Source organism: Malaclemys terrapin, chromosome 8 (genome assembly GCF_027887155.1).
Source record: "Malaclemys terrapin pileata isolate rMalTer1 chromosome 8, rMalTer1.hap1, whole genome shotgun sequence".
Taxonomy (NCBI): Eukaryota; Metazoa; Chordata; order Testudines; family Emydidae; genus Malaclemys; species Malaclemys terrapin.
The window spans coordinates 34,628,209-34,655,459 of NC_071512.1; the positions used below are offsets into that span (position 1 = coordinate 34,628,209).

A 27,251-nucleotide genomic window follows, 5' to 3' on the forward strand; every position below is an offset into this window, starting at 1 on the left:
AGAAACCTGATTAATTGGCAGGATAAATTATTTCTAATTATTTCTTTTTTGTTTAGAATGCCTGAGTTTTTATTTGGGGTTTGTTAACATCTATTTAACTCAAAACCCTAACGAATAGCTGGAAGAAAGGCTTTTTTGTTGAATATTCAACATCTTTCAACAAAGGTCGGAGAAGGCTCCTAATCTGAATCTATGGGTCCTCTATGCAGACCTCCAGCAAACCCAGGAAGACAAGCGTTGATATCTGTGGTGTTTCTGAGGGAAGACATAAGCAGAAAGCACACTTAAAAATAGATACCTAACAGCTTTCGATCCTTCTCTATAAATTGTAAAGCAGCAAAAGAAAGGGTCACCATTAAAAAAAGAACAAAGACTGATCGCAGTTGCGTGGGAAAGTCTTTTCCCTTTACAAAGCACAGATGTATAGGTGCCTGAATTAGCAAGTATGTGATTAAAAATGCGCATCAGTTCTCTGGAACCTGAAGAATCTCTGCATTTTACTAAACAGACTGAAACCTTCTGTTACTTACATTAAACATATTAGAGGTTGAGGACAAGATGCAATATTCCTTAAACACATATACTCCCATTATCTTAGCATGGACCAAGATGTGAAATGAAAACACTCCCCAAAATGTTTGTATCTTTCTTTAATAATGGAGCTGTTGGCTCACTTGCCTTGTGGAGGGATTTTGCTTTGACCAGCAGTTTACTCAATAGTTTGTTTATGCATATCTGTCAAAATTCACCAGGTTATCATGAATTATTTTTTTTTTAAGCTCAGTCAGATTACAGATATCCTGGTCTTAACTCCTGAATAATGGTATTTATAGAGCTAAGGAGTTCCTTAAAATAGCCATCATTGTCCCCTTCCCTTTGTTCTTCTGCTGCCAGTTCTTCGTATTCAGTGCGGAGCATGCTCAGCGTGGTGCTGAGAGCATAGTCTCCTTGGTATCCGTCCCTGCAGGCGGCCATCAGAACGCGCACTGTTTTTAGAACTTTTTCTCGAGTGTCATGCTCCGGCAATGCCAGGAGGTTAGAAATAATCACACACCAGCCCTGTTCCACCACAGCTGGCACCAGGTTCACTTGTTTGTACTGCTGAACTTTCTCTTCCAATTGGTCTTCCTTGTTCTCAGAATCCTCAAGCAGCATCTGCAAGAAATCATGTTAAATTGATTATCTGTATCCAAGAACAATAACTACCCTTAGTACTGTTTCCAGCAGGTTATACAGTATATCAGTGCCCATGGGTGAATCCAGACATCCCACGACTCCTGGCTTTTGACAGCATTGTACTCTATTTTATTTCGTTATATGGTGCATGAAGTTAGCCTGAAAGATTTGTTTTGCTTGTTGGGTTTTTTTGCATTAGAAATTCAGGTCTCATCTACTCTGGAAATTGATTGGAGAAGGAGTAGGATTATGATATTGCAAGACACTGAAAATCTGATTGAAAGGAGAAGGGGGTGAGATGAGACTGTTTTAAACAAATTATTATGTATTTTCATGCTCATCTATATAACTCCGGCATGTACTAAACACTTTGGATACAAGACCTCTTTGTTAAACACTCAATATCTCCACCCTTCATTTAAGAGCATTCCCAATTCCCACTGGAGGCACCTCCAGCAAAGCTAGGGAAGACAGTGTTGCTATTCTTGATATTTCTATGATTAAAACAAAGCAGAGAGAAAACAACTTTTCTTTGAGGGGGGAGAGGGAGATGGGAAACAAAGGGCATAAGCGCAATTTTATGAAATATCCTTTGTGGGGCAATGTTATACCAGGACCGAGCAAGCAAAGCCTCAGGTGAATCCAGTGAGATACCAAAGGGAAGCCAGCACAGCCCTATTGAACTGCATGGTAAATGCTCCCACATACAATATACACCTGTAACAGGGTAGAGCTCCTAGAATCCAGAGGAGGACAGTCAGATGCACGGGACACTGGTGGAGCCCTTGTGCTGTTCCACAAGAGACCCCCCCATTTCCTTAATAAAGGAGAAAAGGGCAGAAAAAGTCACTGTCAAGTCAATTCCTTAAACTGTGCTTATTTGAAGCAGTTGCCTGAAGGCTTCACTGCGCCCGTGGCCTCGGTGCTGCTGTCTGCAGCAAATGGCAGAGAGTTGACTTTTTAGCCTGCTGGCATTTCAGGCCTGATTTTTGCTTTCCATTGCCTTTTCTAGGAGGTGGGGGTCTGTCCAGGATCCTCCCCCACATCTTTCACCCTGTGGTTCGCCAGCGGCACCATGCTCAAGCTCTGCATCATCACAATTCTCTCTCTCTTGCTGAACTTAGCTCATTGGTGCTGCTCTGACAACCGCCAGAAGGGGATGCTTGGGCACAAGCCACAGTGCTCTGTTCCCCACATCCAGAGACCAGGCACGTGGCTTCCACAGTGTTCCCAGCTCCTGCTGGCCCAGGAAGCAAGAGTATGAGCTAGGATCCTGATTGTGCCATGGCCCAACCCAATGCTCACCTTACGCCAGCCCTAAATAAAAGGTGCATCCGTTCAGTGCAGTTATATGGACATTCAACAACCTCACCATGAGTGAGCTGAGACGTGGATTCCCACCCCACCGTCTCAGTTACGACGGGCACGTTTAAGGCTTTCAGCGGGGTATGAGCTGGTTTAGCATACTCTGAATAATGATGCTCACAGGCAGGTGTCACACTGAAGAACCTGCACATCCTTTTACAGCTGGCTTCAATACTAAATGCTGGCGTTAAATATTCAGGCCTAGCAGAGCTGGTAGGGGAATGCGAGAAGCAGTCGTTGACATATATAGGAATCCCATGCATGTGTCACGGGCTGGAATGTGACCCTAGATGCATCTCAGTCTATGTGCCAGAAGGAGCTGTTCACAGCACCATTTCCCAAAGAAGAGCAATATGGCGTCTGTTTCCCTTTAAGAGCTATTCCTCTGGCTTGGCTGGTGGCCTCCTGTGATAATTACTATGTATGCGCTTCATTAATTAGATCTGAATAGCACAAGTCTGCTTGCTACGGTATTATCATTAAGGGAAGATTAGGGCTTTTACAGGTCTGATAAGAACAAATTCAAATCTGCAGAAGAAAAAGGCTGGAAATCAGCAGAGATACAGTGAAACTCGCACAAAGGATGAGCCTTGCTAATAAGCAACTACCTGTCTGGAGGGACCACTCGAGTCTCCCCAAGGTTTCCTGTAACATTTTATCTAGCCTTTATTTAAGGGCCCACCTCTGCTACGAACTGACTTTTGTTCATCCCTTGAGTGGTTGCTGCTGGCATGTTTCACGGCATTGTATTTATACTTTGATTTACCGTATGTGGGGAGAAAAGGAAGAAAAACTCAGGCGAGATTTCCCTTCCCACAATCCTGCAGGAAAGCCATTTCCACCACCTGGAAAACTTTACAGTATTTTCAGTGCATGCAGATTGTCCATCCTTTCAGGGTTAAACAGAGACAATGAAGCAGGAAAAGCAGTTCAGAACCATCTTCTCTTCTGCTTCATTTCACTGAGCTGGCACTGGCATGGGCTGGAGTTAGTTTTGCTTCATTTAAAAACAAAATAGCCTATTGCTTTTCAGTCTGTCACCCCGAAGCTAGTCCATTTGTGACATCACCACTTATTCAGATTAATCCAGCACCTTTCCAGGTGCTGTTTTTTTCCATTTTGTCTGCAGACGTAATGAGAGCAGTCTGTGACGTACATCCTAGAAAATAGTTTTCACACTCAAAAGGGCTATAAATGTCATTGTTCCAGTATAAAACTTAGACTGTGTAGGGTGTGCAGATTATCTCAAGATAGATTGAATCTGTGAACAGATGGAGTTGCTAAAGGTACAGTATTAAAACATGGAATGGGATTAAAGGGACAATGCTAAAACAAGTCATAGATACAAATTCCTTATTTGTGCTGTTGAAGGGACAGGGTTAATTTATATTGGACCCAATATTTATATTTTATAAAACTTCAGACTAACAAAAATATTTCCATCTCGTATAAAAAGTCCATTAAAAACTACTTTTAAAGCATATAATCATTTTTCTTCAAGGTCTGAAACCCAAACACTACAGCAATAAAAATCTGCAGGTGAAACTGACTATAAACAGAAGTGAAACTTGACTTAATTGATTTTCATTCTCCAATGTAACAGAAATGCAGAAAATAAACAACAAATGAAACAGTGGCTAGTAAACAGGGTTTTAAACTGATATTTACAGTAATAATCAAAGCTGGTGCTAAGTAAAATAGATACAGAGGTTTACTTGGTTACAACCTAAGATTTACAAATGGCCAGTGCCCCATAAAATTAAAAGAATTACAAAAATCTAGCTAGTTTGCACATTGATACCCTGGTAACACTCTTTGCATTTCATTCACTTTGGACAATGAAACCAGAATGATCATTTCCTGGCTCTTCTGCACTCTAGCACACATTCTTAGTTTTAACATTTCAGGGTAAAAAACCCACCACCACCAAAACAAACATTGATTTTATTGTTAAAAAGATGCTTAAATGGCTACACAATATTTTCAAGGTTCAGAGACAAGATCAGCCCAGGGAGAACAAACTGCCTATGCCAGGGATGGCCAACCTGAGCCTGAGAAGGAGCCAGAATTTACCAATGTACATTGCCAAAGAGCCACAGTAATACGTCAGCAGCCCCCCGCGCCTCCCGCTCACGGGCAGCCCCGCAGATCAGCGCCTCCTCATCCTTCCCTACACCTCCCGATCAACTGTTTTGTGGCATGCAGGAGGGTTGGAGGGGGAGGAGTGAGGGCATAGCAGGCTCAGGGGAGGGGGCGGGAATGGGTGGAGGGGGACAGAGCCAGGGGTTGAGCAGGGAGCACCCCCCAGCACATTAGAAAGTTGGCGCCTGTAGCTCCAGCCCCAGAGTTGGTACCTATACAAGAAGCCGCATATTAACTTCTGAAGAGCTCCGGAGCCATAGGTTGGCCACCCCTGGCCTATGCAATATGGAAACCAGCTCCACAGGGGCTTCTCCTGCAGTGCTGCAGGGAGGCATGATGGAGCAGAGCAGGCCTTCCATCCGCTGGAGATAGAGGTGATGCGTTGGGCGGGGGGAGGATGCAGGGTCACATGCCTCTCCAGATTTGCTGCTTGGCTTGTACGGAGCATGCTCAGTAACACTGCTGAAGCCAGCTGCCCTCACTCTGAACCCAAATCTCCACTTCACCCCCCAACCCCCACCCCACTATCAGCAGGCACAGCTTGTCTCTGCCTGGAGAGTTCCCTGGTATCATGCCTCTCTGTTTGGCCTTGATACAACTGCCCTTTAATGAAGATCCTAAGAACTGTCTTGTATCGTTATAACTGTTCCCAATTCACATGCATTTCCTCACTCCCAGGAGTATAGTTCACATCTTCACTGTCAACCAGTGAACATGGGCTCCAGCAAACTGCCCCACAGCCCTCTTACCTTTTCCACAATCAGGTCATAGAGCAGCGTCACAACGCGTATGTAGAGAGTCTCCATGCCTTTTTCTTTGAAGAGATTTCTAAGTACTTGAAGGCCACCAAGCTTGAGGAACTGCAGCTGGGCATAGGGGAAGTGTCTCAGCATCGAAGACAAAGCAAAGAGAGCCTGGCAAGCACAACAGTTAATCAGTCTTCTAGTCCAGTGACAGCTGCCATATCTGAATGAACTCTTGCTCAGCAATCTATTCTGAAGAGCCCTAGCATTCTGGCTTCATCTTCCTTTATGGATTGCCACAAAAGGCAGCTGATTAATGCTACATAATATGGGTGCGATTTAAAAGCCCATCAACAATCTCACTTAATGACTTCTAATCAGGGGAGAAAAACACAACTGTGTTCACTCATGACTTGCTGTTCTGCAAATGCTTGCCCTTGTTAATTTAAATCTCTCCTCACCAGTGAGGTGGTATCGCTGCATGGAACCTGAGTGTGGTGTCTGATCCCCAATTTACAGGAACTCGAAGACCATGGATACATCCACATTGCGGTCAGAGGTGTGACTGCAGCTTGTGCAGACATCCCCCACTAGCTTTAATCTCGCTAGCTCAGGTACCAGAGCAGTGAAGCTGCAGCACCATGTGCTTCCGGTGGGGCTGTACAAGCCTGCCTATAACCCTGGGTAATTACTCCGGATGAGCAGTGAAACTGCAGCAGCACAGACTTCGAGCTCTCTCAGTTAAAGCTAGTGTAGTCATACCCCCTGCTTAGTCCTGCAACCTCTTCTGACTTCAGGGGGTACTGTAGGTGCTCAACACCCCTCAGGATCATGCCCTTTGACCCTTCTCCAGGTTAGATGCTGTCAACACATCAATGCAGCTCTCACAGACTGACACTGCCCGCATCAACTTTATATGCTCTCAGACTTTAAGGCCAGAAGGGACCATCATGATCTAGTCCAGGGGTTCTCAAACTTCATTGCACCGTGACTCCATTCTGACAACAAAATTACTACACGACACTGAGAAGGGGGACCAAACCCAAAGCCTGTGGACTTCAGCCCCATATGGGGTGTGTGTGTGTAATCTGAGCCCTGGTGCCCAGGGCTGAAGCCGAAGCCTGAGACCCACCGCCCAGGGCTGAAGACTTCTAGCTTGGGCTTTAGCCCTGGGCCCCAGCAAATCTGATGACCCCATTAAAATAGGGTTGCGACACACTTTGGGGTCCTGACCCACACTTTGAGGACCGCTTATCTAGTCTGACCGCCTGGACATCGCAGGCCACAGAACCTCACTCACCCACTCCTGTAATAGACCCACAACCTCTGGCTGAGTTACTGAAGTCCTCAAATCATGATTTAAAGACTACAAGTTACAGAGAATCCACCATTTACTCTGGTTCAAACCTGCAAGTGACCCGTGCCCCACGCTGCAAAGGAAGGCCAAAAAAATCCAGGGTCTCTGCCAACCTGACCAACGGGAAAATTCCTGCCCAACCCCAAATATGGCAATCAGTTGGACCCTGAGCATGTGGGCAAGACCCACCAGCCAGATACCTTGAGAAGAATTCTCTGTAATAACTCTCAGTCCTCCCCATCTAGTGTCCCATCTCCAGCCATCGGGGATACTTGCTGTTAGCAGTTGCAGATCAGCTACATGCCATTGTAAGCAATCTCATCATACCTTCCCCTCTATAAACTTATCAAGCTCAGTCTTGAAGCCAGTTAGGTCTTTTCCCCCATTGCTCTCCTTGGAAGGCTGTTCCAGAACTTCACTCCTCTGATGGTTAGAAACCTTCATCTAATTTCAAGCCTAAACTTGCTGATGGCCAGTTTATATCCATTTGTTCTTGTGTCCATACTGGCACTTAAATAACTCCTCTCCCTCCCTGGCATTTATAGCGAGCAATCATATCTCCCCTCGGCCTTCATTTGGTTAGGATAAATACGCCAAGCTCTTTGGAGTCTCCTTTCATAAGGTAGGTTTCCATTCCTCTGATCACCCTAGCAGCCCTTCTCTGACCCGGTTCTAGTTTGAATTAATCTTTCTTAAACATGGGAGACTAGAAGTGCACACAGTATTCCAGATGAGGTCTCACCAGTGCCTGGTATAATGGCAATAACACTTCCCTGTCTCCACTGAAAATACTTCCCCGATGTATCCTAGGACTGCATTCGCCTTTTTCACAGCCACATCAAATTGGCAGCTCATAGTCTTCCTGTGATTAACCAATACACCCAGGTATTTCTCCTCCTCTGTCACTCCCAACTGATATATCCCCAGGTTATAGCAAAAATTCTTGTTGTTAGTCCCTAAGTACATGACCTTGCACTTTTCACTATTAAATTTCATCCCATTTCTATTACTTCAGTTTTAAAAGTCATCCAGATCGTCTGTATGATATTCCGGTCCTCCTTCATATTGGCAATACCTCCCCCAACTTTGCATCATCCACAAATTTTATTAGCACACTCCCACTTTTTGTGTCAATGTCATGAATGAAAAGCTTAACTTTATTATCTCAGCTGTTTAGGATCTTCCAGGAGAACTTACTTTGAGCAATTACTTTAAATGGTGTCAGATACAGCACACAGTTCATGGCACTGTCTCCCTATTAAAGCAGTTTCCAAACAGTTTTGTCTAGTGGTTCAGTAGCAGGACTGGGAATCAGGATTTCTGGGTTGTGTTCCTGGCTTTGCTACTGATTCACCGTGTGACACATGGCACATCACTTCACCTTTCTGTGTCCCAGTTCCCTCTCTGTGAAATGAGGAGAACACCACTGGCCTACCCTACAGGTGTACTGTGAGGCCTAACTGAGGTTCAGGAAGAGCCTGAGATCCCTGGGTGAAAGGGTCTAGAAGTGCAAAGGGTTTATATGCTTCATCTCCCAGGACAATTGATTGAGGCTGCTGCTTAGGCAAGGGTTACATCTGTCTGTATCTGCAGCAAGCAGTCTGCTGTTGCTACAGTTCCCCAAGGAGCATGATAAACAAATGCAGCACTAGAACGTGGAGTTGCACAAGAGGCTCTTTCTAAATACCAGAGGTGAGATGGGGAAATGTTCTGTGCTTAAAGCTGTTGTAGCCCGTGCACCTTGCATTCCTCCTGCTATGGTGGGGATAAGCCCGAATATGCAGGAAGGAGCAGGTGACCAGTCCAAATGAGAGTGGAAACTAATGGCAAAGACATTGTTCTGAATCTTTCTAGTACTAGATACAAGGTTTGGGATAGATGTAGGGCCAATTAGATTTTTACTTTGATTTGGTTTAGCTGCTGATATTAACTCAGTCTACAGTATTTATATAGCCTCAATCACCACAATACTGAAGCACTGAAACAGAGTAACATGAGAGAGGCAGGTTGCAGATCAAGATGGATTCTGCTCTCACTGATCTTTGTTAACTTGTATTTCAACCAGTAGGTCTGTTAAAATAGCCAAACTGGACCTATGCCCATCACTTGAACTGAACCCAAGCCAAAGATTTTCTCCTTCTGGGGGCTTTGCAGTCTGGATGCTGTGCCCAAATACCCTGAGAAAGCCGATGCTCAAATCTCCAGCCCAACCAGCAGAAATAGTACCAGTATTCTGGTGGATGTCACTTTGGCAGACACCCATCCAGCCCCATCAAAGCTCAGATAGCTTGGATAAATATTGAACTTCTGAGTGTTTCTCTAATCCTTCAGAACTCACTGATGTACAGCCATCACTCTCACCTCCCTGCTCACTGCTCTCACTGAGTGCATCTTGTCTTAAACTGGATTATGAACTCTGATTCTGTGTGAGTACAGACCCAATTCTGCTTGAGCTCTTTGGGCACTACCGCAGTACAGATAACTCATCCTAATATAAAGATTACTTTGGCTAGTGATAGAGACGTTTAGGTGCTCTCTCCCTTTCAGAGCTGTTACAGGCCTGTGGTTAAGGCTTAGGAAGGGGGCAATTTGTGGCTAAATTATTGATTTTTACACCTCTCTGATATTCACAAAAATGGTTACTTGAGGCAATATGTTAAGTGTTAAGCAAGGTGCCCAGGCTGCCAGTCTACCCCTCAGGAAAGGCTGCTGCTGAAACGAGAACTATTACTGAGATCATCCATCTCCGAGCCTGCCAACAATGGGAACTGACTCCTTAGTGCACAATGGTGTTTCCTGCACCCACTGTGGGCAGATCAGAACAGACAGCTATTTTTTCCCAATCCAATATATTTCTATTTTATAATCTCTTAGTTGCCCGCAGTAATTTAGTGGATGCTTCTGTCTCCTCCTCACCACAGTCCATAGTATCAGTGTGCTGGCATGCTGACTCCTCCTTCACCCAAGCACGGCTGGATGGGAAATAGGACTCTCCTGCACTCACCATGTTTTCATTCTGATGGGAGTAAAAATCTCTCCCTGTCACGCACGAATGTTACATGCATTGCAGCTGATGCTGAAGTACCACATCAGCCTGTAGTTCTGCACTACACACCAGAGCCATCCCCTTTGTTCAGAAAAAGGCCTTAAAGATTGTCATACTGGATGGTGGGGGCTTAGATTTGAAGAGAGACTGTCACAACTAGGAGTATTTTGCCTGGAAACGGGAGGGGTTAAGGAGCCTAGACAGAAGCATCCAAATTATGACAAGGACAGTGAAAACCTTACCCTATCGTAATACAAGAACGAGGGTCACTCAGTTAAACTCCAGGCCGTGGTGAAAGGGCTCTCTGGAGTCATTTGTTACAGCTCAGTCAGTAAACTAAATTAAAGAAAATATTGGGGTGATTTCTCTGTCTCTGGTGAGGTCACCCCGTCTCTGAATGCTGCCAGAAGTCTTTGAAAAAGGCAAAAGTTTTGCTTTTGGAATGAAGCAGACTACACTCCAGGGCAATGGTTTTCAAACCCTTCCCTAGATACCTCCTCACCGTCCCTGTGAGGTCATCACACTCCTCGCATCACACATGCTGGGCTAGGCCAGCAGGATGCTCAGTGTCATTTTCAGGAACATGCTGTAAACATTTCTAGCAAGTGCAGCTTTACACAAGCGTGCCTGCCCAGCCTTGACAAGGAGGGAATCTTTTCATGCAAGTGAATAAATGCCTCAGTCTCTCCACTCCTGTGGCCCACACATTCCTTGAGACTCAGGAGTTTATTACAGACTAGAGGGAAACATTTTCATGGGATCCTCTTTTAAAATACTGACAGCACATCACTGATATTAATGGCAGGGGCATTAAGGTTGAGTAACAGGAGCTACTTTTTCCACTCCTCCTGTGGAATTCACAGTGCCAGAAGGTCACTGAGTCAAACGCTGGGCTTGGATTTGAAAAGGAGCTAGATAATTTTATGGCCAACAACAACCATTTGTAGCTTTGCATGTTAAGGTAAGGGTAATCAGATCTCATGCTTGAGCGAGTAAACTGATCACTGAAGGGGAGAGTGAAGAATCCCGTACCTCAACGTACAGCACTGCACATTTAGCTAGGGGCATTAGGAGAGCTTTTCGCCTTCCTCTGAAGCATCAGATATTGGCCCCTGCTTGAGGCAGGATGCCAAAGCGGATGCAGCAATTATCTTCTCCAGAACATCGACTCCTATTCATTAGCCTGTGATCTTCATGCCGGGATCAGCTCCGTCCCTCCCAGACTAACATACAGCACTGCCTGCCCAACAGTATGAACTCGCTGTGTGATCTGAGTTTTCCTTTTAAAGTAGGGCAAGGCCTATTGCTGCCATGAGGTGACAACAGTGGGCTGGCTAATGGCACTGTACACCAGAGAGGCAAGGTTTCCCTGTTAGTACACAACTGCAGCTTGTTAACTATAACAAGGGTCACCTTGAGAGCACTGAAAGAAGAACAGAACCCCATCAGTCTGGGTGGAAGGGAGGGAATGCCCATAGACCTTAGGGCTGAATCTAACCCTCTGAACATAGCCTGACACCGCTTCTGTGAATGCGCCTCATTATAAAGCACCACATATCCATGAACAGGCGACACAGATCACATCACTATGTAATGGTGCCAATGCAAGACTATACACCTGGATGTCATATTTAGGAAACGTTAATACACACACATTTTGACCAACTTACCTTTTTCTTCACAGACAATGGTTGTTCCGTAGCTAAAATAACCATCAGTTTTTGTAGAGCACCACCCTCAATTGCTTCCACTTGAACTTTGGGATTGCTGAGGGAAAAAGCAAAACGAACATCAGGAACAGACAATAGATCACAGGGAAACTAAACAGGTTAGCACACATTTTGCTGCAGGCTTGTTTCTAGGTAAGGGGTTTTGTTTTTTTTAATAGTGGGGATGAGTTACTTTCAAGATGTATTGCAAGGCGTTAATGAATATTAAGCACCTTTTTCAAATTGGATTGTTTAACAACATCTGCCTCAATTCCTCCCTATATGAGGGACTGTCTATGAAGGTGACACCTGCTGGTGAAATTTGGCACTGCATACCTGATCTAGGAACTGTTTTTGTCATTAGGGCAAGCACATGTTTTTGTGTACGTAAAACCTCAAGCTAAACAGAAACACTTATTTTTAAAAGCCAACCCAGATGCTGACAGTTGCCATGTACTTTCTTTACTCCAAAGAGAACTATTAGCACAGGCAGTGAGTGATTTGGGAGATCCTAGTATCACACTGCAAAACATTTTGCTTCTTTCTCCTGATCAGAATGAATACATCCCTGACAGAAGATTGTGAGGGTGCCTCTGGCATCAGCGCCATCACCACTTGACCCTGGGCGTGAGCTTCTGAGGCTATCTAGAGGATGAGAGGGAGGGCCAGAGAGGGAAACAATATAGTAGCCATCTGTATGCAATCTGAACATGGAGAACAATGCACCTGGTCTGAAATCAGTGACATTTCCAAAGTCAAACTATGTATGGCAGAATCAACAATGAAAACATCTGAGATCCCAATTTGAAAACACAATATATGGAAAATTGCAACTACATTTTTACATAAACTACCATCTATTTTCATTTAGGTGTCATGGCTTCTGTTATTTCCTTTCATTAATAACTAATTAAAGTTGTGTTACTTAATTAGCCAACTAGCACACATCTGAGCATGGGGCAGAATAATAGACATCTTCCCTCTACAGTTTCTGTTACTCCTTCTTGTGGCCTGCATGGCAAAAGGTTGCAGCAGAGAAGGTGCGGTTACTAGACCAGGGCAGTTCACAAATGCAGACCTGTGATTTCGGTGAGTCACCTCCTTCATTTACCTGCCCTGTGCTAATGGAAGCTACGCTGCCACAGGCCTGGCACCACCCAGCTGAGCCACCATGCTGATTTGAAGAGTGCCTATTTGCATCGCCACCAAACCCTCCAAGTCTGACTCTCAATACCCTCCTCTTGCTGAGGCAGCCAAAGCTGGTTGTGAGGTGGTGGGGACTACTCCCAACAGCTGGATATCAGCACTTTGCCCAGAAACATCACAGCTCCCTTTGTGCTGATTGGGTGATTCCGGCTGGTGGATCCCATTACAGAAGCGTCTCTCCTCTTTTGTGTAGGTATGTATTTATTTATCGCACGATCATGCTAGTCAAAAGTTAGCCCACATTGTTAAGTCCAGGACAGATACTCTAGATCTTTTCCTTCATATAACCCTTAGCAGGCAAAGGGAGGCATGTATGGTACAATACCATATTTAACATGGGGTAAAGGCCATCATACTCCTTGGTTGGCTGTAAAGTGAAGTCAGTGTCCCAAACTCCCAATCAATTTCAAACTGACTGGCCTGGTTGAGAGGGGCATCTGAAACATACCTGCTGAGGGAAATGTGGCTTTGCAAGTTAACTAACCCTGCTGGCTACCAAAGGTCTGGTCTACACTACTGACCTATATCAGTATAACTACGTCGCTCAGGGGTGTTCAAATTCTAGCCTCATCTGGAGGCATAAGAAACGTTTCAGTTTTAGTGCCATGTAACTGACAGACTGGCACCAAAAAGATCAATATAATCAGTAGTGCAACAGAAAGTGAAATGTGACTGACATAACCTGAAGTGATGGCAGCACAACACATAAGGGGCATGGCTAGGCATTCTGTGCTGTTCCTTCTGGGTGTACTAGGTTCTCATTAGTAAATATCTTTTTGTTACCACAAGTGTTAACCTAGCAATGATCTCTCCCATCACCATTTCTCGCCTTTCGTTCACGCCAATTGCTCCATTAATCCCTTTCACTTTATATTCTATCTATCTCTTAATGGCCTTTTATTCCAGTTCTCACTTTTCACCTCTCTCTTGTTCCTCAGTTTCTATTAACACACTGATTTATTTAAACACTTCTCTGTCACTGCCCAGCCTGTACTGTAGGACCCGTCTTTCCCCACACCTGCAGAAGGGAACTTTGTCCCCAAAGCTCATGAATTATAAATTATGACTTGGGTCTAACACACGCACAAAGTCTCATGTTATGCAGTTTTCCTTATGGATTATAAATGGCTACAACCACCGTCCACTGTACAAATGGGCTGGAGCTGTATAATTCCAGTTCTTGACCTGAACTGCCCCATAGTTTGTGGGTCTTGGGTCCAGCTAACACCTTGGCTTCAGGAGTTCTCAAACTTCGTGGTGCATGTGCACACTTCAGGTAAGGCTACTGACACAAGAGGGTATCAAGGAAGGCAACACATTCCTTACGGCCTCTTCCCAGATAATGCTGCACAACAGGGTGGGGGTTTGAATAAAGTGTGCCCATCACATATGGGGTATATGAACCATCCAGTGCAGGGCAGACTGGGTCTGGCTAGGCCAGGGAAAACGCGATGCTAGGCACATTTTACTGCCTCTCTGAAACCCCTGGTAGGCATGTGTGCTGCAGCCTGCCAGCAGTGGGCCTGACCATACAAGCTCGCTGCTTTCCAGGCAATATTTTAGACACACACTTCAAGTGCTCTGATTTGCAGATCAAAATTTACACACAGTAATAACAATAAAAAGGAAGGGAGGCTCCAGGGTTAGTACAGGAGGCTGGGAATTACTATTTCTGGGCTGTATTCACTATTCTGTCACCAACTCACTGTGCCATCTTGGGAAAGTCACCTGGAGCCAGCTCCTGTCAGCCTTATTATGGGCTATTCCCAGGGTTTGGTACTGCTCAGCTTGAGTGGCCAAATCCAGCCCTTAACCAGTAGGTGGCTCATTTTACCCAATGGGGTTAGTACCATTAGCACAGGGGTGCTGGGAGGGTGATTTCTTTAATGTCTGTGAAGTGCTTGGCCAGCCTGGGCAGATAGGGACTTTCAGCGTCTGAGAAGTTCCGAGTATTACTGTTAATAAAAAACCCTGGACACCCAAGAGGCCGACATGCATAAAGTGGGTTGCAGAGTCCTGTTTATACCACAGCACATGAAGACATGTTATCTCTCTCTTTTATTGTGAGCAATTCTAGTCAGACTGTACCCTGAGTGCTGAGCTCTCACTGGGGAGGTAATGGGGTGGTCTCAGCCTTTTTCAATCTCCTGAAAATACTTTACAGAGGTTTTAAGTTAGTGCTGCAGCGTGCTTCTTTGGGGGTGAGCATGGAAGTGTCTAGATGCTGAAGGGTTCCTCCTTGGTGGGGTTGGTGGTGAGAAATGAATATGCACATTTGGACCAAAATGCCTAGCTGTCTTTGCGCCTGATCCCAAACGACACTCAGCACTCAGTACCCCTTGGGCACTTGCTTTCTGAGGAAAGAATACAGTGCATCAGCCTTTCTTGACTTTGAAGCAGCATTTGTGCTGCAGTTAGACTAAGGTCACATGTCTCTGCTACAGTTGAACATTTAGAGTTGTTACAATTACCAGAAAGCTGGAGCAGCCAGTGCCAAGAAACATACAAGAGATAAAGACAGAGACAGGCAAAGGAGGTCATAAAAACAGAAAGACAAATGGGTTTGGGCAGGGAGAAGCATCGAATTGAACCGATGGCTTAATATTAGCTCATAAAAATGAAGCAAACATAAAGCTTTCCTGTGTCAATCAGGGTGTGAGGCAATCTATCAGAAAGCATTTCTGCAGGGAGATTAGAAGCAGGATCACTTTGGGTTTTGCTTTTCTTATCGTTATAATGACTCAGTGTTTCGGAGGTGGCAGATCTGATGTGCGGATTCCAGATTCTAATTACCAGGTTGACCTCAATATAGAAAAAAACAGATTGTGAAAGCCACCTACTAATGGCTTCCTTTGATTCTTTTCCTCACTCAATAGCTGAGATACTGAGAGACTCTATTAATAACAAGCCATATTTTGTGGACTGAACAGCAGAAGCACAATAAAGCAGCAGTCAGTACTATACAAGGTGTCAAGGAGAGAAAATCCAGCTGCTTTTCTTTCCAGCCTGACTCTCCACTTGCAAAGCTTTCGAGGAAATTAAGCCTCTGTTTGGAGGATTTTTGGGGGTGGAGGAGTTGAAGACAGCAAATTTTTCAAGACAAGGAGAGTTCCAGCCACATCCAGGGGGTTGTGGAAAATGAATGGCCAACCAGGATTGAATAATGGCTGAGATGTGGTAATGAAAACTGAAGCTACAGTGTCAAAGCAGAGAAAAGGCAAAGAATAAGTAACCCTGAGGGAATGGTACTGGAAAGTATAACAAATCCCTCCATTCCAAAGATATCACAGCACATTATAAACATCAGTTAAGCTGTTTCGTGTGAGGCAAGAGGCCTTACACAATGTATAATTCACCTGTGGAACTCACTGCCTTAAGATATCACTGAGGCAAAAGGCTTAGTAGGATTCAAGAAAGGGTTGCCAAATATCAGGGGGTAGCCGTGTGTGTCTGTATCCACGAAAACAACAAGGAGTCCGGTGGCACCTTAAAGACTAACAGATTTATTTGGGCATAAACTTTCGTGGGTAAAAAACCCCACTTCTTCAGATGCATGGAGTGAAAATTACAGATGCAGGCATGATTATACTGACACATGAAGAGAAGGGAGTTACCTCACAAGTGGAGAACCAGTGTTGACAGGGCCAATACAATCCGGGTGGATGTAGTTCACTCCCAATAATAGATGAGGAGGTGTCAATTCCAGGAGAGGAAAAGTTGCTTCTGTAATGAGCCAGCCTCTCCCTATTCAAGCCCAAATTAATGGTATTAAATTTGCAAATAAATTTTAGTTCTGCAGTTTCTCTTTGAAGTCTGTTTCTGAAGTTTTTTTGTTCAAGTATGGCTACTTTTAAATTTGTTATAGAATGTTCAGGAAGATTGAAGTGTTCTCCTACTGGCTTTTGTATGTTACCATTCCTGATGTCTGATTTGTGTCCATTTATTCTTTTACGTAGAGACTGTCCGGTTTGGCAAGTGTACATGGCAGTGGGGCATTGCTGGCACATGATGGCATATATCACATTAGTAGATGTGCAGGTGAATGAGTCCCTGATGGTGTGGCTGATGTGGTTGGGTCCTCTGATGGTGTCGCTAGAGTAGATATGGGGACAGAATAGGCAACGAGGTTTGTTACAGGGTTTGGTTCCTGGGTTTGTGTTTCTGTGGAGTGGTGTGTAGTTGCTGGTGAGTATTTGCTTCAAGTTGGGGGGTTGTCTGTAAGTGAGGACTGGCCTGCCTCCCAAGGTCTGTGAGAGTGAGGGATCGTTTTCTAGGATAGGTTGTAGATTGTTGATGATGTGCTGGAGAGGTTTTAGCTGGGGGCTGTATGTGATGGCCAGTGGTGTTCTGTTATTTTCCTTGTTGGGCCTGTCCTGTAGTAGGTGACTTCTGGGTACCCGTCTCACTCTGTCAATCTGTTTCCTCACTTCTCTGGGCGAGTACTGTAGTTTTAGGAATGCTTGATAAAGATCGTGTAGGTGTTTGTCTCTGTCTGAGGGATTGGAGCAAATTTGGTTGCATCTTAGGGCTTGGCTGTAGACAATGGATCGTGAATTGACACCTTCTCATCAATTACTGGGAGTGAACTACATCCGCCCTGATTGTATTGGCCCTGTCAACACTGGTTCTCCACTTGTGAAGTAGGGTGACCAGATGAGAGACATGAAACATCAGGATGCGGGGGGAGGGGGAGGGGGTGCCGGCGGAACAAAAAAACAAACAAATAAACAAAACAAGAGCTGCCGGAACATAGGAAAAATAGCAAGCTTCTGAGTGCAACCCCCGTTTGTAAATTAAAAACACTTTTTAAATATTTAATACTATTATAAATGCTGGAGGTGAATCAGGGTTTGGGGTGGAGGCTGACAGCTTGTGACTCCCCGCCGTGGAATAACCTCACGACCCTCTGAGGGGTCACAGCCCCCAGTTTGAGAACTCCTGCTCTATGTGAAGGTTATCCTTCAATTGTCCATTGTGGCGTGCTTTACACCTTCCTCTGCAGCATATGGTACTGGCCCCTCAGAGACATGACATTGGACTTGCTGGACCCCTGGTCTAACCCAGTTTAGCAACTGCCATAGTCCCAGGGCTTTGCCAACCACCCCAATGCCAGTTCACACAGTGGTCCACAAACTTTTCCACTGGTCCAGCTGGTGCATAATTTACAAGCCATAATGTTTCTGTTCCTGCATTTATAGATGCACAGGTGCAGACTTCCATATCTCTGGTCTGTAAATGTGAAGCACTGCCTGTAAGGTCTCATAGACTTTAAGGTCAGAAGGGACCATTACGATCATCTAGTCTGACCTCCTGCACAACGCAGGCCACAGAATCTCACCCACCCACTCCTGTAACAAACCCCTAACCTATGCCTGAGTTATTGAAGTCCTCAAATCGTAGTTTAAAGACCTGAAGGTGCAGAGAATCCTCCAGCAAGTGACCCATGCCCCATGCTGCAGAGGAAGGCGAAAAACCTCCAGGGCCTCTGCCAATCTGCCCTGGAGGAAAATTCCTTCCCAACCCCAAATATGGCGATCAGTTAAACCCTGAGCATGTGAGCAAGACTCACCAGCCAGCACCCAGGTCATGTGAGTTTGTAAAGTCCCTACGCTACGGCTCAAGCCTCACTAAATCTGGCCTTTGCACTACATACAGGTAATCGTTGGCCTAAAGATGAACAGTCCAGTGTTTGATTGAGAGAAGTTCAAGGACCAGAACTAGAACATCAGGGTTTGGATGGCTCTGCCAACCACAGAAAAAAATGTTTTAGATACCCTTTGATTTGTGTATCAATAGGGCTTGCAGCAGGGCCTATTTCCTGGGGGTCAGGACAAACACTTGATGCATACATCAACAGATACATTCAGTCTTTTATGCAAGCCCTCTCTGTCACCGTTTCAAGAGGCATGCTGAAGTCTTCCTGAAAAGTAAAGTTCTCGCAGGGCCCAACAGCACATTGGCTGCTGCAGTTGATTGGAGAGAGGTGTGTCTCAGAATCTCAGAGACACAACTTTTCAGCAGTCACATATTTTCTATGTCCAGCTTCTCCACATGTGTTTCAGACACCTCTGTGAATTCAACACAGCAGAGATGCCTGAATTGCTTGCCTCTCCTTCACTCTTTAACCTTGGCATCTAAATTAATGAGAACAAGTTCTGCAAAGCTGCCCTACCAAAACTGAGCCACCACTCTCTCGCATCAATATCTAACAGTGATTGGTTTGAAAGGGCGTGTGAGCTGAACTCCATGTAGCTGCTTGACAAATGTTCTCCATCTCAACATGCTAGGAAATGCTCTACGGTGTTGCCCCTCACATTCAGCAGAATGAACCCTGATGTCTTCTGGGAATGGCACAAGCCTCCTGCAGGTGACAGCTCACTCAGAGACAGGGTAGGCTCTTTGACCTAGCTTGGCATTTGAACTTTTTCACCTATGCTACAAAGTGTAGTGGAGCTTAGGAACAGCAGCTGGGCCACCAAGGGAGTATCTTAGAGTTCTCTCATCCAGTTTGTGAAGCAAAAACTCATCCTGGGCTGAATGGGGTCCAAGAAAGAACAATGAAATCCCAACTTTGCGGGAAACAGGTCAGTTCTCCTTATGGAGCACCCAGAAGAGAGTCTGTAGCTCATTTATCCTAAACAGAGAGGTGATGGACAGAGGAAAAGTCACTTTGAATGACAAATGTGCAAAGCACGGTCCTTGGAAAGCTCAGAAGTATGATCGATGACATTTTTAGACTCTGGATCAAGATCCAGGATAGTTATCTGGTCAGAGGACATTTGTGCATTAGAGAGGTCTGGCAATAAAGAGATAAGAAAAGAGACCTATTCTGGAATAACCATCTGAATGCTGAGAAGACCATCAACCAAGGACTCATTTGGGCCAGAGAGGTAAGTAGACTTTGACACAGCCATCCTTCAAGGACCAAAGTCTAGCAACTGACACTCTGCTGCACAAACTGCTCAGAAAAAGAAAATTCAGCTAAGTACTAGCTGTGTGGTGATTTCCAGTTTATGGAGCAAGCCAAAAATAGGCTGTGAAGAAGCCAGGGGACTGCAGCGATTGCTAATTATATTTTTTAAAGCTTGAGAAATGCCAGGGGCTGACTTATTTGGTACCCAGTGAAATCCAGTCAGTGCTGTGACCTGGGATGGAGTTCTTTAAATGGTGTAAGTGGGTGTTCGTTCATTTAACCATCCTCATTTGTTTTCTGTTTTGTGCCTGGAAGGAAACTATTTGCTGTTGATCCTGTAAATAAAGTTGACTCACATCTCAAACTGTTCTGGGGTCTAGGGCTCGTCTCCATTTGAAATCTGTTGTGGGTTAACTTGAGTTACTTTGCATTAAAATGCCTTCTATCCACAAAATATTTGTAGTGAATCTTCTGGCAATTTAATTTGTGTTTTTCAACTCCCTGTGGATCCAGGCTTATGGCGATGGGGGATGAGTTTCCCTGGAACAAAGTAGGTATGGCCACATCCTCCTCCTGAAACAATTGTTGTGCATATACCAAGCCGTCCTACTAGTATCCTGTACTGCTTTGCTGGCTACTTGGGTCGTCCTCCCTGTCTACCCTCTATGGCTCCAGGATCATCCTGACCGGATGTCACCTTTCCATTTAAATAGTTCCTGCAACCAGGTGCTGTCTTTGGGATTCCATCTCATGTGGAGTTTGCATAATCCTGATTATTGATCAGCCATGCCTTGTGCTTTGCCATGGTCCCATACTGAGATTGTGGACTTTATTGCTCTCTGGGGAGAGGAGCATGATCAGGCCCATTGGAATAGCAGCCCCTTAGCACAGAACTACAGGTGGCTATCACCACAAATGCAGGATAGGGCACAACTGGGACACCCTCCAGTGCCACAGTAAGGCAAAGGAGCTTTGGCTGGAGTACAAGACTGCTGAGTACAATAGGATCTCTGGGAGAGCAAGCCCAGTCTGCTGGTACCATGAGAAGCTGGACTGTCTATTTGTCGGAGATCATACCACTCAACTCCAGCATTTTGTGGGCTCTGACTGAACCTCAAAACCAGGATCTTGTCAACCCAGTAAACCCCGAGGCAGATAGTCTCAGAGTCCAGGACCACCACACAACACAGCTAGAGGATCAACCTGAACCAGACATGGAGGCTCAAACTCAGCTCAGATGAGGTGGCTGAGTGATTAAGGTGATGGACTGCTAATCCATTGTGCTCTGCATGCATGAGTTTGAATCCCATCCTCATTGGACACATTTAGTCTTCTCCCCCAGGGGGGCGGATAGCTCAGTGGTTTGAGCATTGGCTTGCTAAACCCAGGGTTGAGAGTTCAATCCTTGAGGGGGCCACTTAGGAATCTGGGGCAAAAATCTGCCTGGGGATTGGCCCTGCTTTGAGCAGGGGGTTGGACTAGATGACCTCCTGAGGTCCCTTCCAACCTTGATATTCTATGATTCTATGAACTGTAAAGGACCAATTCCAGTATGTCTGGAATGATATATTAAAATAGGATTGTATGGGGAATGGAATGGTAGGGAGACACCATGTGTGTTAACCAGGAGATTCTCTGAAGGAATAGCACTTACTGTAGCAGTGCACTCAGAAAAGAAAAGGCAAAAAACTAGTATTTCTGACTCAATTTTATTAATGCCCTCAGCTTTGAGCCAACATGAGCTATTATGAGGTAAATTGCTCAAATCATGCTATGCTTACATTTCAAAAAAGAAAGAGATTTTAAGGTACTTTAAGGACAGCATCATTGTCACAACATACACAACAACATCTAAAAAGGCACTGTAATAGAAGCACTGTATTACAAACTACACAAATTGCACTGAAACTCTACATAAAAGGTGATAATCATATTTGATGTGGGCATGTTAATTCCTTACATTAGTACACATACACCAGAAGACATATTCAGTAATCCTGATAAATGCTTTATACAAAAGCATATACATTCTTCATAAGTGGCCCTTAGACTCAAAGCATGAGCACAATGCATTCCTCACTCTGTGCAAAAGTAGTTGTATCACTTCACAGAGGCCTCCAATCTAATCTGTCTGTTCAAATCAATCACCAAGTCTGCCCATTTCCTGCTCCCATCCATGTGCAAGGCTCTGTCTTGTGCTCTCATCTCCCTTGCTCCCACAAAGGTTGTGCAAACCACAGCAAGCAACTATCACTAGAATACAATTTTCTCATCAGCCTCATCATCAGGATCCTCCATCCTTTCAGTCTTCCAAATGAACATGCCAGTCATTCTGCAACTACTCCGGGTATAGTTAAAAAGGGTTCATAAACAAGGCAAGCAGTTAGCTGGGTTTCCCAGAATGGGTAGTGGAATGGAAACAATACCAATGTCCACAGAGAACATGGGAGCAGAATTTCCATTTGCCATTGCAGAAAACAGTCCACACTTTCTCACGATCTTAGCATTAAGGACCTTTCTAGACCACTCCCACATAAATATTTGTGACTCTTTCATGGTGATCAATCAGGCCTTGCAGTGGAGAAATACCCTTTTCTAATGATAAGCTCGGAGACCTGGTGGAGGGGACAAAGAACTGGCACATGGGTTGCATTAATGGCTCCAATACAATTCAGGAACCCCAACCAAGCAAAACACATTAAATAACCACCTGTGCACTGACTAGTCTTATGACCAAGGGGAGAGCACTTTCTTGATGTTACAGAGGTGTGCACTGATAACAGGCCTAACAGCTGCTCTTCCAACATTAAACTGTTCAGGAATTGACTGGAAGCAATTGGGAATAGTGATATGCCAGATAGTGATGGCCATGTGCTTCTCCATGCTGAGGGGAGCTCTCAGGTGGGTGGGTGTTCCACCGCTGCAGCTCCAGGATGAGCTCTGCACAGAGTTCTAGGAAAGTGGCATTTGACATCCTGAAATTCTGCCACCACTGCTGGTCATCCCAGGTCTGCAACGCTCCCACCTGTTAGTGTTAGTTGGTCAAGCCCCAAAGTGGCACTCCACCAAGTGTAGTAGAAGCGATTGCTTGATTTCAGCCTCCTTCTCATGTGGCCTTATTGCCTTGGTCCTGAAGTCACTGCATAACTTTAAATATGCTAGCAGCAGGCTGTTCATATTCATCACTGTGAGGAATGCAGCAATTGCAAATGTTTCCTCCATGCTGCCTGAGAGTGCTTTGAAAATGCCACCAGCTGGCTCACAAAAAAAAAAAAAAAAAATGGATGATGGGATGAAACAAGAAGAAATATGGGAATTACTAAACTTGACCCCAAACCCCAGAATTCTGGCAGGTATCACACAATGCACAGTACAAAAAAATACCAGAACATGTACAGCACTGCAGCAGAAAAATGCATCATGGGATGTCTGACCAGAATGCTGAATGCTTACTTCAAAACATTGCTGTGCTGTGTGGCTGCAATGATATGAGGCAGAAGTACTTTAATTGTGGATAATACCATGGTGAGATGGGCATACTCACATAACACTTGTCAAGTGTAGCCTGTCATTAGTTGCCTGCTCTAAACCAGAGGGTCAGTCCTGGGACAGAATCAAATCCTTCGGTTTTCCTGACTAAAGAGGGTATAAAAGGACAATATTTCATGGTCAAAAGAGATCACAGAATCTTGCTCACAGAACATGGCAATGATAGGCTCATCAGTACACAACGCTTGTCCATTTTCCGTTCTCCACCCTCAGAAGCTTCTCATTGGTAGATCTGGTATAAGTGACCTCGCAGAACTGTAAGGAACAATGCCATGCAACTCAAGATTCTGGAGGATCCAGGGTTTAGATGAAGAATCTTTAAGACATATCCCACTGGATTTAAAGGTAACAGTGTGGTCCCTGCCAGCCAAAGAGCCAGGTACTAGTGGTATCTGCCCATGCAAAACTTCATGCCCTGCAACTCCTCTCTTATCAGATATTTACAAACCTGATCTAGATATTTAGGATTAGCATGTTTGGACTTATTAGTTAGTCCAGAGACAGTTACAAAGTGAAGAATATTTTGGAAGGTTTTCTTCTAATAAAATGGTGGGAAGTAATAAAAAAAAAATCCATAGAGTATATTAACCACGATGTGAAAAATATAATTGCCAACTCACCAATGGTGTAGTCGGAAACTTTCATAGTGACTGAGGGAGTGCAGGGACCTGTGCTAGTGCCACTGCTCCTGCTAATATAGCAGCAACATGAAATATACAAGACAAGATACTGGTCAGTGTAAATACTGCCTAGAGAACCATGTCCTGCTGCTGAAGAATGCTTCTAACAGCTGTAGTAGAGACACAGACTAAGTCCTCTACTGCTGTGATAAGATGGGCTAGGAACTACACAAGGAGGAAAAGAAGAGACTCTCCTCCCTTTCCTGTTTCCAACAGGAGAATTAAGCCCTTGCCTCTTCGGTTTCTGCTCAGTGCTTTCCCAGAAGCAGCAGTGAAATTTACTACACAGCTACATAATTTCAGATTCTGTTCTGTCTTGCGCATCATCATCAACGCTTGTCAACTAAATTCTAAATGGAGATTCTTTATTACTGGTGATGATAAACAAGGCAAAAAGAACCTAGCTGTATTTTCAGATCCGAGGAAAAGTTTGCAACCCTGGTAGTTAGAACATTACACTTCTGACTTGTAAACTTGAGCAAATTTCCTGTGAAAGTCACTGAGAGAGCACGAGAGTCCAATAAATATGGAACCCCATGGAGTAATTTGTAGAGGCACTTTTCTGATTGTAACAGTACTGAATGAAATCTCTTATGCTGGAGACCTGTTACTGTCATTCAACCAAAATATAAGTCTGGGATATTGAAGTTCTTTTGTCACATCTATCTAAAATAAATAATGAAAACTCAGCAGTAAAGGATCTACTTGAAAAATTGGTATGTCTTTTGTCGCTTTGTTGGTCACCGAGAGAATTAGATCTAATTAAAATCTCTGAACCATGGCTAAAGAAAAACTCTAGAGGTTAGGAAGTTTTACTAGATTGAAGGTGTACAATTCAGCTTTCAGTGTTTCAACATTTCTATTTTTTAAGTGAAAATGCCTCTGCTAGAGATATTTCAGTGCTCTCGATGACCGAAAGTCCATCTGAGAATTCTGAAAACTCAGAGCATCTCTGTACAGATAAATTGCATGATCCTGCTTAAGGGGATGAGTCGGCTGGACAACAACATAAATATGATTAAACAGATCTTGATTTACAATGATATGAAATTCAACAGGTACTAATCTATTAATATACGGAGGGATGCCAGCATCAGAAATCTCTTGCTGACATAAAAGATTAGTGATAGTTTAAGGATTAGAGTACAGGCACACATATTTTGCCCAAATAAAGACTACATGGGCACCTTACCAGGATCTAAGGCCCATGGTTTAATTTGCATCAAATGGAACAGATCTAATCAGACTCCTGTTTGGTTGAGGTGTAGCACACAGAAACTATGGATCCCAACATGCAATGCTCCATCTTGATTCAAATGGCCTTGACAGAGCACTGCATGTGGAGACTTGTAATTTCAGTGGGTTGCACTATTGCAATAAAGGTGAAGGCAGCTGCATTGAAGAACTCAGCCACATTTGACTCTGGGACCACACTTTGCAACCCATGGTCTATTCTCTTCTCATCATCAGATTATCTGAGTGCCTTCCAATTGTGCATTAAATGGTGTGACTAAAATGTGTCATGCGTAGTTCATTCTCTCTCTCATGCAGTCCCCAGGGGAATATCTGTGTGCGCAGTAGAGTATTTTGGTAGATTTTTTTAAATGTACACACTACTATAGGTTTATACTAGAGAAGGGAGGCTGAAGAAGTGTGATGAAGTTCTGATGATGAGATTTGCAATGGTGCTTAGTTCTTGTGGGAGTTTGTTCCAGAGCCTCAAACCAGCCCCTAAGAAAGCTCTGTCTACTGCACAGACAAGCTTTATCCTCATGGTAGAAAGTTCCACTGTGCAAGAGGAGCAGAGTTCTTGACCACAGTCTTCATCCTGGAGCTTTAGGCTCTTTTAGACACTCTGGGCAGAGGACACTGGGTCTTGAAGATCAGGAGTGAGACCTTAAACATGACTCAATAGTCTCCGGGAATCTAGGTCTTTTACCAATATTTTCAAGTCCAGCACTGGGGTGACTCTCCCTACATCCGAGAACAACTGATTATAGCTCCATCCTGTGGAGCTGCTAGTGGTCCTCTGAAAGACAGAGAAAGGTGGCTCTGCAAAAGCAAGATGGGGGTACACCATGCTCCAGGAGCTGAGTGCACAGTCTCCTCAATGTTCCCATCTCTTGCACTGAGCTCATATCAGACTCCATAGCAACTGCAGTGTGTGCCACCAGACTGATGCACTGCCAACCTTCCAGCTGCATTTTTTAAATGGACAATTTTGACCATAAGAAAAAAATATATATATATATTTTATCACTGCAGTCCCTTTCTAACCTTCTGGATTTGTAACTTTGCCTGGGACAATCGTAACGTGTCATTTTACAAGCTCTGCACATTTTTAATTTTGGGACTGCAAGAGAGTGGCTGTGCCCTTCAGCAAAAGGAAGAAATAGAAAACCCACATCTGAACCTAACTATTGCAGCTCACAGAACTGGCAGAAGGGAACATTCCATTTTCTGCCAGTTTAGATTTCACTATGTTATAACTATAACTTCCCACAAGAGGTTAGAGATTATTACAAATCAAGGAATGAATGGCATGTTTGTCAGAACACTGCAAACATCAACAGCACAAGGAAAGAGGAGGAGAAGTAATAAAAACAAGTGGTGAAGCACTTCGATCAGTGATATGATAACTTTTTTGTAATTTGTAGCACACAGTAAAAGTGAAATAAAATAAGTTCCTACTGTGCCCCAAGTAACCTGCCTTGCTGAATCCTTCCTTTATGTGGGCTGCAAGGGCAAGGCATATTACACCAACTTTCTAGTCAACTTATTTGAAAAACAGATCTAATAGGGACAGGACACATGCAGAATAGGAGCCACACATTTTGGGAGCTGATGCATTTCCAATCCCAGACTGTGAGAATCAATTTCTTTGGCTTTTTTCCTCCCCCCCTTTCTATTAAAATAATGTAATGCTGATGAAAGATACTAGACTAACAGCAAGCTCTCTAGTTATCCACACAACAGTTATTGCACAGGCTTAACCTATACTGCCCATCAATGGGCAATTATATAGAGGCTAACCTCTATGGTGGGGAAGATAATTTGGTTTCTACAGATCACAACTGAGATTGCCAATAAGACAGTCATGATGGTGGTGGTTTTCTGGCAGGGACATCTGTCTATTATGCACTTGCAGACCCACCAGCTCATTTCACATATGCCACCAAGCACCTTTGTGTGAACTTCTGGTTCACTCCTGGCCTGGGTCAAATTCAATTAGTGACTCAGCCACATTTGCTTTTCCTCTGCTATTTTCATTGGCAAAATTGTTTCATGGAAATCAGTGGCACTGATTATGGAAAGAGATGACTCATGATTATTATTACTAAGAGAAGGAGTGGTACTAGTTGTAA

General features: G+C 44.3%; 1 protein-coding gene across 1 annotated transcript in view; it reads right to left on the reverse strand.

Annotated features, from left to right (window-relative positions):
- Positions 1-635: 635 nt before the first annotated feature.
- The window catches only part of SIL1 (SIL1 nucleotide exchange factor), a 233,021-nt gene continuing 206,405 nt past the window's right edge, over positions 636-27,251 (reverse strand). Inside the window, exons 8-10 of the mRNA XM_054037890.1 lie at positions 11,500-11,596; positions 5,433-5,597; positions 636-1,155 (exon numbers count right to left, since the gene is read on the reverse strand). Coding sequence (XP_053893865.1) covers positions 790-1,155; positions 5,433-5,597; positions 11,500-11,596 — 628 coding nt within the window. The 3' untranslated portion in view covers positions 636-789. The remainder of the gene's footprint in view (positions 1,156-5,432; positions 5,598-11,499; positions 11,597-27,251) is intronic.